General features: G+C 38.3%; 1 protein-coding gene across 2 annotated transcripts in view; it reads left to right on the forward strand.

Moving 5' to 3' along the window:
* EPHA4 (EPH receptor A4) overlaps window positions 1–14,476 on the forward strand; it is a 133,369-nt gene extending 118,893 nt beyond the window's left edge. The window contains exons 14-18 of one of the 2 annotated variants that reach the window (XM_054585618.1): window positions 671–820; window positions 4,285–4,478; window positions 7,472–7,627; window positions 7,974–8,901; window positions 13,592–14,476. In XM_054585618.1, the coding sequence (XP_054441593.1) occupies window positions 671–820; window positions 4,285–4,478; window positions 7,472–7,627; window positions 7,974–8,088 (615 nt within the window). In that variant the 3' untranslated portion in view covers window positions 8,089–8,901; window positions 13,592–14,476. Of the gene's footprint in view, window positions 1–670; window positions 821–4,284; window positions 4,479–7,471; window positions 7,632–7,973; window positions 8,902–13,591 lie in introns of those variants that run through there. The other variant, XM_054585619.1, reaches the window with a different exon arrangement.
* The last annotated feature ends 2,051 nt before the right edge of the window (window positions 14,477–16,527 follow it).

The following is a 16,527-nucleotide window of genomic DNA, read 5'->3' on the forward strand; positions in this document are numbered from 1 at the left end:
TAATTTCCCCAGATGGAACCCTAAAAAAATTTGAAACTCAATTAAAACAAAAGATATTTGAAGAGGAAAAACCATTATCAACTTTTCCTGGGTCTTAGTCAGTTGCTTTATCAATTTTGCGGGGAGTGGGGCAGGGTTGGTACGTGTGTTTCGATGTGTTTTGTTCTTCACTTTATTAAAGTCAATAATGGCTCTAGCAGCTACCATTATTTGGCTGCCTCCAAGAGTCTGTTTAGTGTATTATCTTCTAGTTATGTTGGGCATGTTTCTCATGCCTTTGTGCTGCTGGGTGACAAAATTTAACAAGAAGTCAGAGTGAGTATCAGCTGTACCTCCATTGATATACCGTGGTGAACACAACTATCTTGTAAAACTTGAGATTCTTTCTCTTCTGCAATATTGCCCTAAGCAGAGCTCAGATAATAGGTAGACTTTTAAAAAATAATTAAACGGATTACTTGTTCACTTCCCTGAGACGAAAGAAAACATCTAAGGAGAACTGTTTTTACCCGGAAGACTTTAGTTACAATAAACAAGTCTCCTGTTGTTGTTTGGAGAGCTATCTCAGGAATGCTTTTGTCCTGCTTGGGAAACAGCGACAACATTCCGAAACTAACGTGGCACATCAGCAAAGTACTTAGGGAATAACTTATGGCTCAAATGTTCATAGGGTGGCAAGATTCCTATCCGGTGGACTGCACCAGAAGCAATTGCCTATCGTAAATTCACATCAGCAAGTGATGTATGGAGCTACGGAATCGTCATGTGGGAAGTGATGTCGTATGGAGAGAGACCCTATTGGGATATGTCCAATCAAGACGTGAGTCTCCATGTTCTGCAATATATGCCTTTGCATTGAGATTCAGGATGTTTTGCATTAGCGTATGACGGAGTGCACGTTGAGCTTGAAATAATGCATTGAACTCAGGATTCTGAGTACAGATGTGTCTAGTAATGTAGTTAAACCTTATAGTGGTTGATTTCAAGAACCAAAATTACATAGCCTAAATGTTATAGTACGGAAATAGATTAGATAGATAGACAGATACATGGATTAGTGACATGGAACAATATTTTAACTGGGGTGGCTGTCAAACTTGTACTGAAATAAAATTAAACTTTGAATTTAAGAAAATGCAAGGATATATGAAAAACACACATTTCACATCTGATAAAACTGACATGAAAGGTTTATTGGAAGAAAACTAGTGAATATTTTAAAGCTGACAGAGTTGTAATTAGAGCTTGCCCCTGGAGGACTCTAAAATAAAGCTTCACTAAATGACCCTTTGTAAATTATGCACATCCCTTTAAATGTACCATCTGGACTACTTCGTAAGGGAGTATCCACAATGCCTGCAATTTCAGAAAAGCATTCAATAATGACACTAATAAGATTCCAGAGTAATAGAATTTAATTACAAACATCTCCAGTAAGAAAGGACGGGGGGCGTGTGGGGGCCCTAGACCAGTGGGTCTTCCTAGAACACTTACTAGCTAATTCAGGAAAGGTTTTAGTTCTGGAAGGGTTGGAAATCAGATCACAATAAAATGTATGTTCTTTGAACTTCTAAAAATTTTATATATATGAGGTAGAAAATTAGCATAAAGTGTCTACCAATGCAGGTATATTCAGTTTATATTTTAGGAAAAAAAATCACCTTTTAAAAAAATTATCTGTGACGTGGAATATTACCTGACCATCTGTTATGCCCTGAAACACAGGGACTTGCGAAGCCTTGACAATTCAATGAAGAACCTTACATACTTAAGACATAACGTGCTTGTAGACTTATCAATAAAAGAGTGTTCAGAGCAGTAGAGAAGCTAATGAACTCCATGTCTTGTGGGGCAAAAAGAATTCTCTAACCAGATTAAGAGGAATGATTATGTTGACATTGGATTATCTGTAAATTGTAAAGGAAGGTTCATAGCAGATGGAGGAATGATAGCAGCTAGCATAGCTGATAGATAATTACAAGCTGGAAAAGACTGTACATGTGAATGGTGTATAATCTATTGTCTGATGTGCTGCGCAGACACCTTCAAGTGCCTTTCTTGTAGCAACATTTGTTTTTGAGTTAGAGATTTTCAGAGGGACAAGGACAAGTAACCTAAATGAACAAGTAGTATGTGTATTCATTTATTTAATTATCTTACAATTAAACTTTATTTTAGTTGAGAGTCATGGTCTAGTGCTCATAACAGCAGATTAACTAAAGATTTTGTTAGTTTCCCTGCCCTAAATCTTTTCAGACCTGTAGTTTTCATAGTTTCTATATTATATTAAAATCATTTTGGTTGTTTTAAATTTTCAGTTGTCTGGCTTTATCTACGAAAAAGCATCTGAAGCATTTCTGTCCCACAAATCATATTGATCTTGCATTCATGTGTATTTGTCTTGGTGTTGGGTTCTGTGTAGAACAGGAATCAATAGGAAATGTAACTGCAGAATCACTTTCATGAGTAGAATTCATTTGGCATACAGTGAATGAGTCAATGTAACTGTTGAAAATATGTCAAACTTATCAAGATATTTTTTGGTTTTAATCCTCTCCCTCCCCTCAGGCCCCCTCCAAAGAAAACCATTCAGCAGTAAACTGAGAAAATATGCTTTGTTAACCCATAAGCTGTCTTCCAGGTTGGCAGTGGGGAGGGAGCTAATGAAAGAGTAGTAAGCAGTCAGAGGGGTTATAACAAATTGTATTACCCTGGCATTAGCCCAATGTTGCTTGGATTGTCATCAATTCAATATAAAGAGTTTTCATCAAGTCTAGAGTCAACACCCTGTACCTGGAAGGATAAAAGAAAGTGAGAAGATCAAGCTGACCTAATGTGATTACCAGAAACAAATAGAACCATGTTCAGTGAGGTAGCATATAGAAAGAAGTCCACTTTAGAAGGAGAAGTAAATTAATACTAATAAAACAGGATGTTGGCAAAAATTCGTGGGACAAAAAGGACCACAGGGCTTAATAAACCACAAGATGGTTGTTAAGCTTAAACACCGTGCTGCTTAAAAAGACAAGTCATACTGGTACATAGAAATTGGACCCAACTGAACTGACCATTTTGTGTTCAAAGGCTAATTATTCAGCACTAAATAGGTGAATCCAATGTGGTCATTGAGACAGCTATGGCCACTGGTTGTTTTGCTGGCAACTATAGTTTTTAAAACAAATACAACTTTTAAAAAAATCCCCAAACAAGTAAAATCACCTCCCGAATCTCATAGGATACCCATAAACAAAGTTTATGAGTAGCCAAGAAATTATGAAGTAATTCCCCTCTTTAAATTTGGCATGAGTCACGCTGTATTGCATTACTGGGATTTATGCCATAGAGAAGGGGGGGCGTTAGAGAAAAGTCAATAAGAAAAATACTGTAATACCTGTGAAGACAGATTAGAAAAATTAGAATTGGAAGAAAGACTGTTGAATGGTTTATTTCTGTCTTATTAGGCACCCTGGGTAGTAAGACAATTACCTCCTACCATTTGAACTTTTTTCCTTAGATGTGTCAGGGTTGGTCCCCTTTAAAATATAAATGCCCTGAAAGAAGAGTAAAAATATTTTTGCTATTACTTTTTTAAAAAATCTACTTAGTAATATAACACCCTTAAAATGATTAAGTGGCAGCCAACTGAGATGGAGAGAGAGATAGATACAAAATTGGCATATTGGTGCATTTTGGTCTCCCAAAAGTAGAAGTGGCCGGGCATCTAGAAAGACTGAGGAATGTGCCAGTTCAGAGGTTGGCAGGGTTTTTTGGATGGGGAGGTCTCAGAGGTAGTCTCCAGTTTTGACCCATTCGCTGTCTGAGCAAGAAGGCACAGGTTTAAAATGATGTGAAGGGACTTCCATTTTGGAGGCAACTATAATGCTTCCTAAAGAAGGTCATTAACAAGGTCATGATCTCTTTTGACTAAGAGTTTTTAGCAGATGCTGAGTAACAGAATGGGGAGAGTCATTGCAGTGTGATTTCTGAGGGTCGAGCCAACACCATATTGTTGCTCTGACTGGGTTTTAATCACTGGAACATGGATGGAGCTTCACTTTCGAGTTTCACGTTGGCATGGGCTGCCATTTGAGAGCGCCTCACAGCAACAGGCCTACCCTGTTGCCAGTGATATGCAGGTTCAGCTTGGCTTCTGTGAAGAAACTGGAGGTGTTCCCATGTTCACACTCACTGGCAGTTTAATGTGCAGAGAACTTGCTGATCAGGATGGTGAACCACTAACAACAGCTTGCCAGGCAGCTTAACATACTCTGTTTCCTTCAATAGGTGATTAAAGCCATTGAGGAAGGCTATCGGCTCCCCCCTCCAATGGACTGCCCCATTGCACTCCACCAGCTGATGCTAGACTGCTGGCAGAAGGAGAGGAGTGACAGGCCTAAATTTGGGCAGATTGTCAACATGTTGGACAAACTCATTCGCAACCCCAGTAGCTTGAAGAGGACGGGGACCGAAAGCTCCAGGTGAGCCATGCTTACTTAACAGTGATGTATGAAAGAATGCATTAGAGATGGCAGGCCAGGGTGACTCATGTTGATTCCTGCCTTTTAGTCAGAGGGCGCTTCGTAGCTCTCTGCAGCCTGGGTGGTTTCTTGGTTATTGGAGTATTTGTGGAAATTCTCTTCATCATTTTGAAGAGCCAAATACCTGTCAGGCCTCAGGGAATAGTAAGAAAAACAAAATTTTCCTGAAAAAGAAAATAAAACAAAGTTAAAGTGCTTATTTCATGACGCTGGACCTGAAAAGTTAGGAAGAGGGATGAATGTACTTTTGGAAGACATTTAGGTTACCAGATGCTATATTTTGAAAAGGGAAAGGGCATTGGGTTTGTAAAAAGAAAGGATTAGAGGACAGCTCTTTATGCACTGCAATTTTCAGTTGACTTATAAAGTATTGATTTTTGCAAGAGATGCATTAGGCTTCAGTCCTTCAAGTTTCTCTTGTCTGAGTCTTTCAAGAGAAGCAGAAGACAAGACCAAGATAAAAACCGATCAAGATATAAAGCAGGCAGACGAATGTTTGAGAAGGGTTTTAGAACTGGAGTGATTGAACCACCTGTAAAAGTTGTCGTTGTTTCATTGGGAAGAGTAAAACGAAGTGTATCAGTCCAGAAAGAAGATAAAAGATACTGTAAGTTCTATAGTTCAGTAGGAACTTTTCTTCAGAGAGGCTGAGCTTTAATGGCTTTAGGTTCAAGATACCTAGATACCAGTTCCATTGCAAAAGGTACAGGCCATCGTTATCAGTTATGTGATTTAAGAGGACAGGCGTAGTACGACCAGGCGATTGAGGCTTGCATGAGGTGAGGCATCGACTCATCCCCAAATCTGCACTTCTCAAAGTCACCTCTTCCATCATGACCTTGAGTTAAAAACAGGAGGCTGTTTTTCCCATGCTATGCAAACCCTTTCTGTTGGCCAGAACTGAGATGTTTTCCCCTAGTCTGTCTCCTGAAAACCTAGCCTAAAGGTTGCACACAAGAAAAACCACACTTATTATAAAAAAGAATTTGGAGCAAACAGCAGAGGTACCTTCTGTTCTCTTTCAGGCTTTCAGATTCCTTGGCCACTATACAAAGGGTTTAATGGTCAGCATTTCTGCAATAACATTGGGCTGAATTCACACGTTACTCCTGCCACTTGGCAGCTATGTGACCTAAAAAAAAAAAAAAAAAAAATTAACATTTCTCGGTTAGTTTCTGTTCTTCTGTTCCCTGAGATGGTGAAAATAGATGGCTCTCAAGCCAGATTTCCATGTAGCTGACTTCTTTGATTCCAATGTAAATCTCCAGCTTCTACCTCTCCAGCTCCAGATCCCATGTGTTGTTCCTGAGACTCCTGAGGCCTGTGTCATGGTGTTCCTACAAAGAGTTCAAAGACTTCTAGAACAAGCTTGAGAATATTCCTTAGGGTTAAGTGATATGGAGTTAGGAATATTTCCATTCTAAGGTCATTTTGACTTTCTCAGATACCTAGGGTTTACACATTGCCTATTAATGTTCTTGGCTTAAAGTTAGAAGTAAATGCAAACAGTTGTTCCTTGTTTAATAATGAATATTTGAATTGGTCAATATTCAATATTCTATTTCTAATGTCTGAAATTCTATGTGGTAATATTTGCTATTGACTCAAAATTGGGGGAAGAATTAAATCTTGACTATTCTTACAATAAAAATCTGCAGAATTTTCCTTAGAAAATTGGATATAATTGAAATAATGGACATAAAAGAAAGGTCACAAAAGCCAGCTATTTGGGCACAAAACTAACTGATAAAAACAAATCTGTTAAAATATTTACATAAAAGGTAATGCAAATCAAAATAACAGGTAAAAATTAAAATAAAAATGGAATTGGATTAATTTTGCTATGTAGAAGATAAATCAAGGCACTATATTGATTTAATTTTGTTTTTACAAGAAAAGGATTTTTTTAGTTGACAACTCAGTAACGATATACTTCTAATTTAATCATTTGTGTTCAAGCAACATAGTCTCAGGGTGAAAGTCATGTAAAAATGTTAAGGGAAACTTTATTCCATAATTTCTACAGAAAAGAGAATTTCGGGAAAATATAACTAAGGTAGCAGTGTTGTTACATAGGTACTGTAGTAAAGGTGGTATAGAATACCCTGTAAAGGTCTATCCTGTGAAATTAGCTCTTTTGATGATGATGACTTCTGAGTTTGTACCAAATGCTTTCCATTAATGATTTATTATATATCAATATTATAAAGAATGGCAGAATTCCTACCTTGAACTAGAGTCGCTCTTAACAATGACCTAATATATAACACCTGCCCTGAGAAATGCATAAACTAATAAATAAGTTAATAAAATGTGCTCAGATTTTGTTGAAATAATTAGTTAGGAGCCCCAGCAAAGGAATATAGGAGCACATTCCACCGTCTAAACAGTGATCAAAGTGGCCATTCTTCCTTCCAGTCTTGGCACGCGTGCTGGTCAGGCATGGGTTGATTAAAGGGGATTAACTCCCTGCTGTCTCAAGTTTGTTCGAATGCACTGAGACTGCCTGCAAACCTGGCTGGAAACACACTGGACTTGAACTCTTGCTGCTTTCTCCTTCCATCAAGTCTGGCAGGTTGACGCTCACAGCTTTCCTTACTCATACTTCACTAGGGTTTCCATAGTTGCTGAACCAAAGTCTGTAATATTCAGTGCTGGCAGGGGCTGGACTCTTTCTGCAATCAACTTCAGCCACAAGGGCTCCCCCAATCTCTACCCCAGGCTAGGATGTTAAAAGACGTGCTACATCATTAATGCACTATGAGGTTCACGTGAAACAAATGTGGGACATGAAATTAAGAATAGGGTGATTGATACATGCTTTAGATGGTTTCTCTTGGTGTTTCAGTTTCCCTTGTCTGTCTCAGGCAACCTGATTTCTGAGTCTTGCTGTCTCATTGATAGCTGTCTACATTTTCTTATTCCATTTCCAGACCTAACACTGCCTTGTTGGATCCAAGCTCCCCTGAATTCTCAGCTGTGGTATCAGTGGGTGATTGGCTCCAGGCCATTAAAATGGACCGGTATAAGGATAATTTCACGGCTGCTGGTTATACCACACTAGAGGCTGTAGTGCACATGAACCAGGAGTAAGTACTCAGCGATGTAACACAAAAGGGTAAATCTAGATTTAATAGTATTTTCCTTTTGTTTGCTTTGAGCTGCATAATCATCCTACCCATTAAAAACAAACAAACAAACAAACAAACAACAAAGCTGGAATGCCTTTCATTTTGATTGAGTATAATTTTATACAGCCTTTATAAAGCACCTACATTGTTGCATTAAATTGCTTAATTAAACATTTTAATAAACCTGCCTTGTTGTGCTGTATGAATTGTGGCTGATTCAAATGTGTGTCTGCATGAAACCCAGAGAAGAGATTCTCAGCCCTCCTAACGTGACTCTCTCTCCTTTTTCCCCGCTTCTGCATAGTGACCTGGCACGAATCGGTATCACAGCTGTCACACACCAGAATAAGATTTTGAGCAGCGTCCAGGCGATGAGAACCCAAATGCAGCAGATACACGGCAGAATGGTTCCTGTCTGAGCCAGTACTGAATAAACTCAAAACTCTTGAAATTAGTTTACCTCATCCATGCACTTTAATTGAAGAACTGCACTTTTTTTACTTCGTCTTCGCCCTCTGATATTAAAAAAAAGAAAAAATCTATCTGCAGTGTTGCTTGGTGTACAGACTGCTGGAAACTGGGGCTTACAGAAATGACCACCATCATTTGAATTCGACCTGGAACAAATTGTTTCTCGGAACCACTTCGTCCATCACCAGTTTGTAAAATACATGGACCTGTACAAATAGGACACCGCCTCTGAGTTTTAATGCCGTGTTTGCTGCCAGACACTGAGCTTCTCTGAGACATCTGATCCTCTCTCCATTGGGAATTACAGCCGTAGTATTTTGTTTGTGGCATAAATTACAGTCCCCCTTCTTTCACTGGAATGAAGGCCATGCCCAGGAACATTTTTGAAGGACTCACTTGTAGCTTTTAAGGCTTGATTCACATGAAGGGGAGAAACCTAGGTGGAAACCACATGGCTCATCAGTGTTGCTCCTTCAATGCTCAGGCCACTGGGTGGCTTGTGATGACATGAGGGGATGAAAAGTAAAGGAAAGTGGATTTAAAAATAAAAAATAATAACAATAAAACCCAAGCACCATACATATACCCTAACTGGACAAACAAGGTCTGTTTCTTTGGGCCCGAGGCTGTGCCATATAAAGTCTTGTTTTGGGGACTCTACAAACTTACCGTAACTACCTTACGGATAGTGGACTGGGACAATCTTGAATAGGGAACTTTGACACTTCCCTTCTTTAAAGAAGCAAACCCAAATCTCCAAGGTAAGGCAAAAAGAACCAGCAATGGATCTTTCTCCAAGGAAAACATTGTTTTTTGAAGGTTGATCCTATTTGAAACACTGAGCAGTAATTTTTTTTTTCCATGTCTATCAGGTAGTTGGGATTCTTTTAATTTTTCAATTCTCTCAACAACAGGAGAGAAGACCAAAACCAATATGGCTCCCGTACTATTTGTACAGGAAGGAGTAAAATAAGAGCAATATTCACTCAGTTTCAAGAGGATGGATCCTACTGGCTGTGCTTTCTCTTATACAGGGCTCTCCTGGCCCTTTGGTGCCCTTCATGACACAAATCTTTATTGAGCATCTTCTGGGTACCAGGGAGTAACCTTGAACCTTGCTGGGTCATGCACATGCCCTGTTCCTCAGAGAGTTTGCTCCAGTTGAGAATCCTTTCCATTAGTCTCATTTCATGTCCTGTTCTAGTAGCCCTTGTACCAGACAGGGTGAGCCAAGGCAGATTTACCTAGATGTCAATGGTGAGACTTGGAACTCACCTCGATGTCCTCATTATCATAAAGTGACCTATAATAAACATGTGTTTCATCCAGAAAGCGCTCTAACTTTAAGGTGCTTCTATTTTAATCCTGGAATTTTCTTCTTGAAACATGTAAACTAAATGGCTTTGTTCATGCCTCAGTTTTTGACTAGACAGATTTTAACTTTTTTTAACTTCTATTATTATCACTTTTGAACAGTAACGTGGACAATTTTAATAACCTTTTCCTCCCTTGGTTTTATCCTGAAAGCTATTTCTTATAGAGCAAAGAATACTAAATTTGATATTCTCAAATCATGACCATCTAGTAAAAACCTTTTGCAATATTAGTTACAAAAGCTTTTCTGTTTAGAAGGAATGCAAAATTTGTTTTCTAAACTGTCTTAACTATTGTTTCATTGCCACTTTTGCTAAAGCCTGGGAATTCTGGATGTTCATGATGAAAATTGGCAAATGTAGATACTTTTTTTTTCTTTGCTTGATCTTTAAAAAGTATAAATTCTTTCTTTCAGAAATATTGTGGATTATTTTATTTCAATCTTCACAGACTAATTCAAATAAGAGATAACATTATGGCATCTTATAAGTAGAAAGAGAATGTTACCTTGCATATATTGAATAATTAAAAGTTTTGTCTTCTTAAATTCAACAACTTAAGGCTTGAAGTATTTTTCTAAATATTGGACATATTCAAAACAGAACATTTTAAACAAAAGAGGTTAATTCTGAACTATTCTAAACTGGTGTCAGTTTGCTACTTCTCACTAGGTATCTCTTTTAATTAAATAATCAAGTGGGGATTGAAAGAAAGGTGGAATATGAAACTTTCATGCAGAGATTGCCTCCTGAATCTTAACTTTAACCCATGCAGGAGTTTAGAGTGCACACCAACGGAAAAGCCAACGAAAGCCTTTCCAAGTGTCTAAAATAACATCCAGTAGCGGTAAGAGCGTTAACGTCACAGCTTCTGCAAACTAACATATTTTAGAAGCGCAGTGTGAAGACAATAGAAATATTGCATTATTTCTCAGGGCGTGGAGCCAGAATCTGGCATCTAGACAGCTATGGATTCTAAAGCCAACTGAGATGTTGACACTGGGAAATTCACTCCATGTTTCTTTGCAACTCAGTTCCTCCACCTGGAAATTAGAGATAATGATACTTTAATAATAACTCCTTTCCTAACACATGTATTGTAAGTGTATATGAAATACTCTTATGTAAGACATACTGAACTTTACATAAGAGAGGTGTACTCTTCCTCCACAGTTTCCCAAGTGTTAGTCATCCATCTTTCACTTGTGAATCCAAATGTTTTATTGCAACATGCCAGAGTGAGGTGAAAAGAAGTTCAATGGTAGGGAACCATGCAGATGAAGCTTCTTCACTTTATATGGATTTATGAGTGTTTGGGGGTAAATGTGGATCTGTACAAAAAGTGGTACACCTATCAAATTACTCTTGCATTATTTAGCCTTGAAATTTATGAAATTTGTTTTATAATGGAAAGAGTGAAGTGCACAGGGAAGGTTCCATTGCCATGACAGGAACTGGATACTAATGACACTTTGATGTCCTCATGATTGACTCAAAGGAACAATGCTTTGTTTATTTAGTCACAATGAAAGTCACATTTTTTACCGATGATCCCACATAGACCACATGCTTTGTCTGGTCTCTGTTCCAGCAATTCCCCCACGATAAAGGAGTTGCCTGAATTCAAAGTAGAAAAGAAGGTTTATTTTTCTCCACTCTGGTTCTGGCAAGAAGTAGACATAAGCCTTCACGTTCCCACACTTCTCACTTCAAACAACCAATCCTGTTCACATACACGTGGTCCCCAAATATTACAAATGCATTTATATAATATATATTTACATCTAAGCATTAGGAAGAAGGGATTGGAAAATTGAAAGGAGACAGATGTTTTTAAGAAAATTAATATTTTTATTTTTACTTTTTGTATTTTGTTTCTGTTTTTAGTATTTTTATTGTTTATTCTATTACAGTTGTCCCAATTTTTTTTTCCTTTTGCCCCTCGCCACCCAGCCCACCCTTCTAGCCCACAGTCAGTCCCCTCTTTGTTGTCCATGTCCATGTGTCATTTATACATGTTCTTTGACTAGTGCCTTCCCATTCCTCCCACCATTCCCCCCTCCCCACACCTCCCCTCCTACAGCTATCAGTCTGTTCCATGTCTTCGTGTCTCTGGTTCTATTTTTCTTGTTAGCACATTTGTTTTTGAAACTACTCATTTTCTCCTAAGAATGGAATTTCTAGTAGTAAAAGATCACCACCTTCAAAATGCTTGCATATCCATATGGTGTTGGTTGTACTGCCTCAGAGTCTTAAGGTCATACTCATGTTCTACTTTTCTTTTATATAAATACATGCCTGCCTGATGAAATCCTTGCACATTCAATTATTAAAACTACATTTTATAGACTTACTGATTTCCAGAGAAGAAACAGTGGGAAAGATAGATCCAATCCCTTTTCTTTCATTTTTTTTTGTAACTGTCAAAATGAATCATGTTGACAAGTGTTTTTTTTAAAAACTGATTTTCTTTTTTTTTTGGTTTTATTTCTTTATTTTTACAGAGAGGGGAAGGGAAGGAAAAAGAGAGGGAGAAAAACATCAATGTGTGGTTGCCTCTCACACACCCCCGACTGGGAACCTGGCCTGCAACCCAGGCATGTACCCTGACGGGGAATCGAACTGGCAACTCTTTGGTTTGCAGGCTGGTACTCAATCCACTGAACCACACCAACCAGGGCAACAAGCGGCTTCTTAAAGACCTTGGTAGTTACACCCTTACCCCCATTTATAACTTTTAATTGCTTAAGAAGTAATTCATATCTGGTTTTTATAATTTCTATACTATTTTATAAGAAAACTTTCTTTCCAAATAGACTGAAGTATTTTTTAGAAGTTTAAAAATGTTCACCTACTTCAAAGACACTAAATTGTATTTATCTCTCTCACATGTTAAATAAACATATATATACAAGGAAATAAATAGATGGTTTAATAAAATATGCAAAATGGTAAATATACATTTTGGTCTTAGTCCTTACCCTACACTTGAGGCCACCAGCTGCCAAGCATGGTCACTGCGGTGGGAATGTAGTCCAAGAAGCAATCTGGATAGTCAGTGGACACAAAGGAAAGAAGAGAAATATCTACTTTTGGCTTAAGTTGGTTATTTGAAGAATGAAGAGCTCTGGTGATTTCTTGCATTGTGCCAGCCTTGTTCAATTCTAGACTGATGGGGCATCTGTGGCAGGTTTGTTCTTGGAGGGCTCGCACCCCAAGACCGCTCTCACTATGCACGAAAACTCTAACTGGGCCCATGGCCCCAGCTTCCCTCTCTTTTCCTGTCCCATGCAGATTGTATGGATATTTTACTAATTAGATAATCTCATTCATTAGCAGCGACTTTCTTTTTAAGAGAAATGCCCAATACTTTATTTTATTATTTTGCATTTCTTCAGTTGTATTGTTGACTATTGTAGTTTGAGATGTTTCCAAATACAGGGTGGGGCAAAAGCAAGTTCACATTTATTTATATGGAAAATAATATAATAAGTAATAAACAATATGAGAAGAAACTCTGCTTCATGTACCCACAACTGTAAACCTACTTTTGCCCCACCCTGTGTGTTCCCAAGATACACAGTTTCCTGCTTTGGAACTGGATGCTTTTTGTCCAGGCTTTTGCAGCAGTACAGTTTGCCTTTAATCCACCCAAAGTCCTTCTCAGCTTGCACAGCTAAACCATAATCAGTCAAAATTTTCATTTCAAAGAGAGACTCTTTTCACATAGCTACAGACTCAGGCTGTGTGGTTCTTATCCCAGTTTTGCTACTTGAGTATTTATGACCATGAGCAGGTAGCATAGCCTATCTATGCTTCAATGTCCTCATCCATGTAATAGGAATAACAATAACACCATCCTCAGAGGGGTTATAATTAAGCTGTGAATACACATAATTTCTTAGTTGTTGTCATTTTTCAGAGGAAGAAATAAGAATTCATGATCTCCCTCCTGGACTACTACTTTTTGACCCCTACCAACTTCTGTGTACTTACATATTTTCTTGCAGTATTGCTTGACAACTGGCTGGCAATGTCAGCTGACGTTTTGTCTAAAGCCGTGTTCTTCTCTCTACAGGGAGTAGATTCTGCTATCTTGGCCTCACAGCCCTTCCTGTTGATAACAAAGCCCATAGAAGAAAACAGAACACACCCTCCTTGGTTCCTTCTACATGTGTTTCTTCTGCTTCTACTGTGCCAGTTCTGGAGCAAAGACACAGATGAAACAGACCCAACACCTGCAAAGAATACGTGCATGACTTTCAAATCTCCTTTCCAGTGAAAGAAATGGCAAACATTCAAGCTTCGGCGTCTGTTCTCCGGTTGCACTGAGGAACATACTGTCTCATAGCACCAGCTCTGCAGAACCCCTGTTCCCAAACTCCTTGTGGTTTTATTTATATGTATTTCCATATCTCATTGCTGTATGTCACTGCTGCATTGGTGTGGCAGCAAGTGACCAAAGGCTACAGGTTTTACTACGGACACCAGGTCAGGTGCCACCATGCTAAACAAAGCCAGTTCCTATGAGCTGCCTATGATATGCATTGCTGAAGTAACATTTTACCCAGGGTGTGCCATTGCAGTGATATAAATATATTTTTTTCTTAGACTAAATATGAGCTGACTATCTGTTTTGATGTGTGTACATAGGTGTGAGTGTGTGTGTATGCGCATGTGTGCGTGCGTGTGTAACCTCATGCTTAGAACTGCCTGTGAGTGTTGTGGAATGCTACACCTGGAGACTTCTGGTTTTCCACCAGTTCTGAGATGAAGAGCCACACGAGATAGTGGGCCTGGAGACCATGTCCATCCCCTTAGACAGACAACCCAGAAATGTTAAATGTCCTGTATTTATATTGTATTTTGTAGCTGCCACACTAACCTTAATAAGTAATGATACAGCTTTGGGCAGAAGTGTTTTCACCTTAGCGGTGGAGTAATCTTAGAATATAAACCCATGTAAGTGACAATCCATCAACAAAGTCACGAATTCTGACTGAACGCCTCATCTAAATCACCAGTCCTTTGATGGAGAGAGAGAGAGAGAGAGAGAGAGAGAGAGAGAGAGAAGGGGATGGCATATGTCTTGTAACCCCAAAAGGAATACAAGTAGCCTTTGTTTTCCTGCATAAATGGACTTGATGAATGCGAACAAATATATGCAATTCATATACTTTCGGAGATGAACATAGACATGTGTGTCAGCTTTGAGATGATGGGTCCTGGATTAATACTTTGTCTCCCAATGTCACAGAAAAATACATGCCAGGTTAGCATAGTTGGAATTAAATGGCTGCAAGCCATTTCAGGTTCCCAATTACATGGAAAGTTTCTACAGTTACTAATATAGAGCTAACTCCGATGGCCTGCAAAACTACATCAGCCTTCTAGAATCTGAGGTCCACTGTGTGAAGATTCTGTTTTGATATGATATGTATACCAAACTCCAGCCAACATACTGCCATGTTTCATAATCTGAGTGGCTGCCTTGCTTATTCTAAGCTATGGTTGCAGAAACCATGGCCATTTATATAAGCTATAACATCAAATCAGGGAAAAATGGGAAACAAAAGATTCTGAACCCTATGTTGTTGAATAAGTAAAGCAAATCATCAATAAATATTTATTGCATTCTGTCAGGGTGTATGGCATTGTATTCTCATAACTATGCCAGAGTGACAAAGTTAATTCACCCCTTTTTGGGGACTTTAATATATTTTTAAAGGGATGTGCCTATGCATTGATGCCTGAAAAATATGTATAAAGAAATGAGGTTGAATCTCTGAGCAGGTCACCTTCCCCTAGAGGTGAGGGCAGGAGGCCAACTTTGGGGGCTGGGTCTAGCCCTGTGAGTGAGTGCTGGCCTCGTGAGCTCAGATCTACCATTATGAAGCATTAATCTGATCTCCTGCACCAAATCAAGTAGCTTCACCATGTGTCCACTGGCTCCAAATTATTTTTAACAATATTATGAATAAAATGTTCTGGTGTGATTTAAAAGTTGCTTTAAAGAAAGGCTGTGCTCACTACACGGCTGGTGTGTGTGTTTTGAGACCTCTTGTATTCAATCTGTGAAGAATATGTGTATTAATCCATACACGCTTATAGCCTCGGTACTCGTCTGAAGACACTTAAATTCTGACCAGTAAAGGAAAGTTCTAGAAGCAATATTTTCATTTATTTAACATTCTCCAAACAACATCAAACATTGATATACACTGAAGAGTGTATTTATTTTTTTTAATCACTCCAAGTATGTTGGAATATGCAAGGACTGTGGTTAAAATTAGAATGTATAAGGCATATTATAATTTAGTTCATACCGAAAAAGAAATTAACTGAACATAGAATCATTCATACATGTTCCAAAATTTGAGCAATCTCTTGAGTTAGACATAGATTTTCTATTTTGTTTTAATTTGTCAAGGTATTTTTCTTCCCTTCATAAAACTTAGGTACACATAACTTATGTCATTTATTTATGGTCTTTTATACCTAGTTTGTAAAATTGTAAAATAGCAAACTAAATGCAAAGAGTTTGCATTTGAAAACAATAAAGTAGTTGCCATATTCAAACCTGGAATCTAGTTGTCTCTTCAATAATTCCTGCCATAGATACAGGGGTTCTAAATTAAGTACTTGTTGGTTGTCATTTGGTGAACACACAAAATCTTAATCTCATTGAATAGCATTGACTTCTAAATGGTCCTCGCCCTTGAGAACAACACATTAGCAAATCTGACTTAGATTCTGTGAAATCTCTTGTCCCCTTGTAATAGAGCTGAACTTTGGCTGGAATTCAGGCTCCACTTCTTACTGATACACAGTTTAGGGCAAGTGTTTTAACTCCTCTGTGCCCCTTGTTTGTAGAATGACAATTACTATGCCAAGAGCCTTTACAAAGACAAATACCACATGATCTCACTTGTAACTGGAATCTAATGAACAAAATAAACTAATGAGCAAAATAGAATCAGAGGCACAGAAACATGGGACAGACTGACAGATGTA

This window comes from Pteronotus mesoamericanus, unplaced genomic scaffold (assembly GCF_021234165.1).
Source record: "Pteronotus mesoamericanus isolate MK-2021 breed Mesoamerican mustached bat unplaced genomic scaffold, CSHL_Meso_final contig_90, whole genome shotgun sequence".
Taxonomy (NCBI): domain Eukaryota; kingdom Metazoa; phylum Chordata; class Mammalia; order Chiroptera; family Mormoopidae; genus Pteronotus; species Pteronotus mesoamericanus.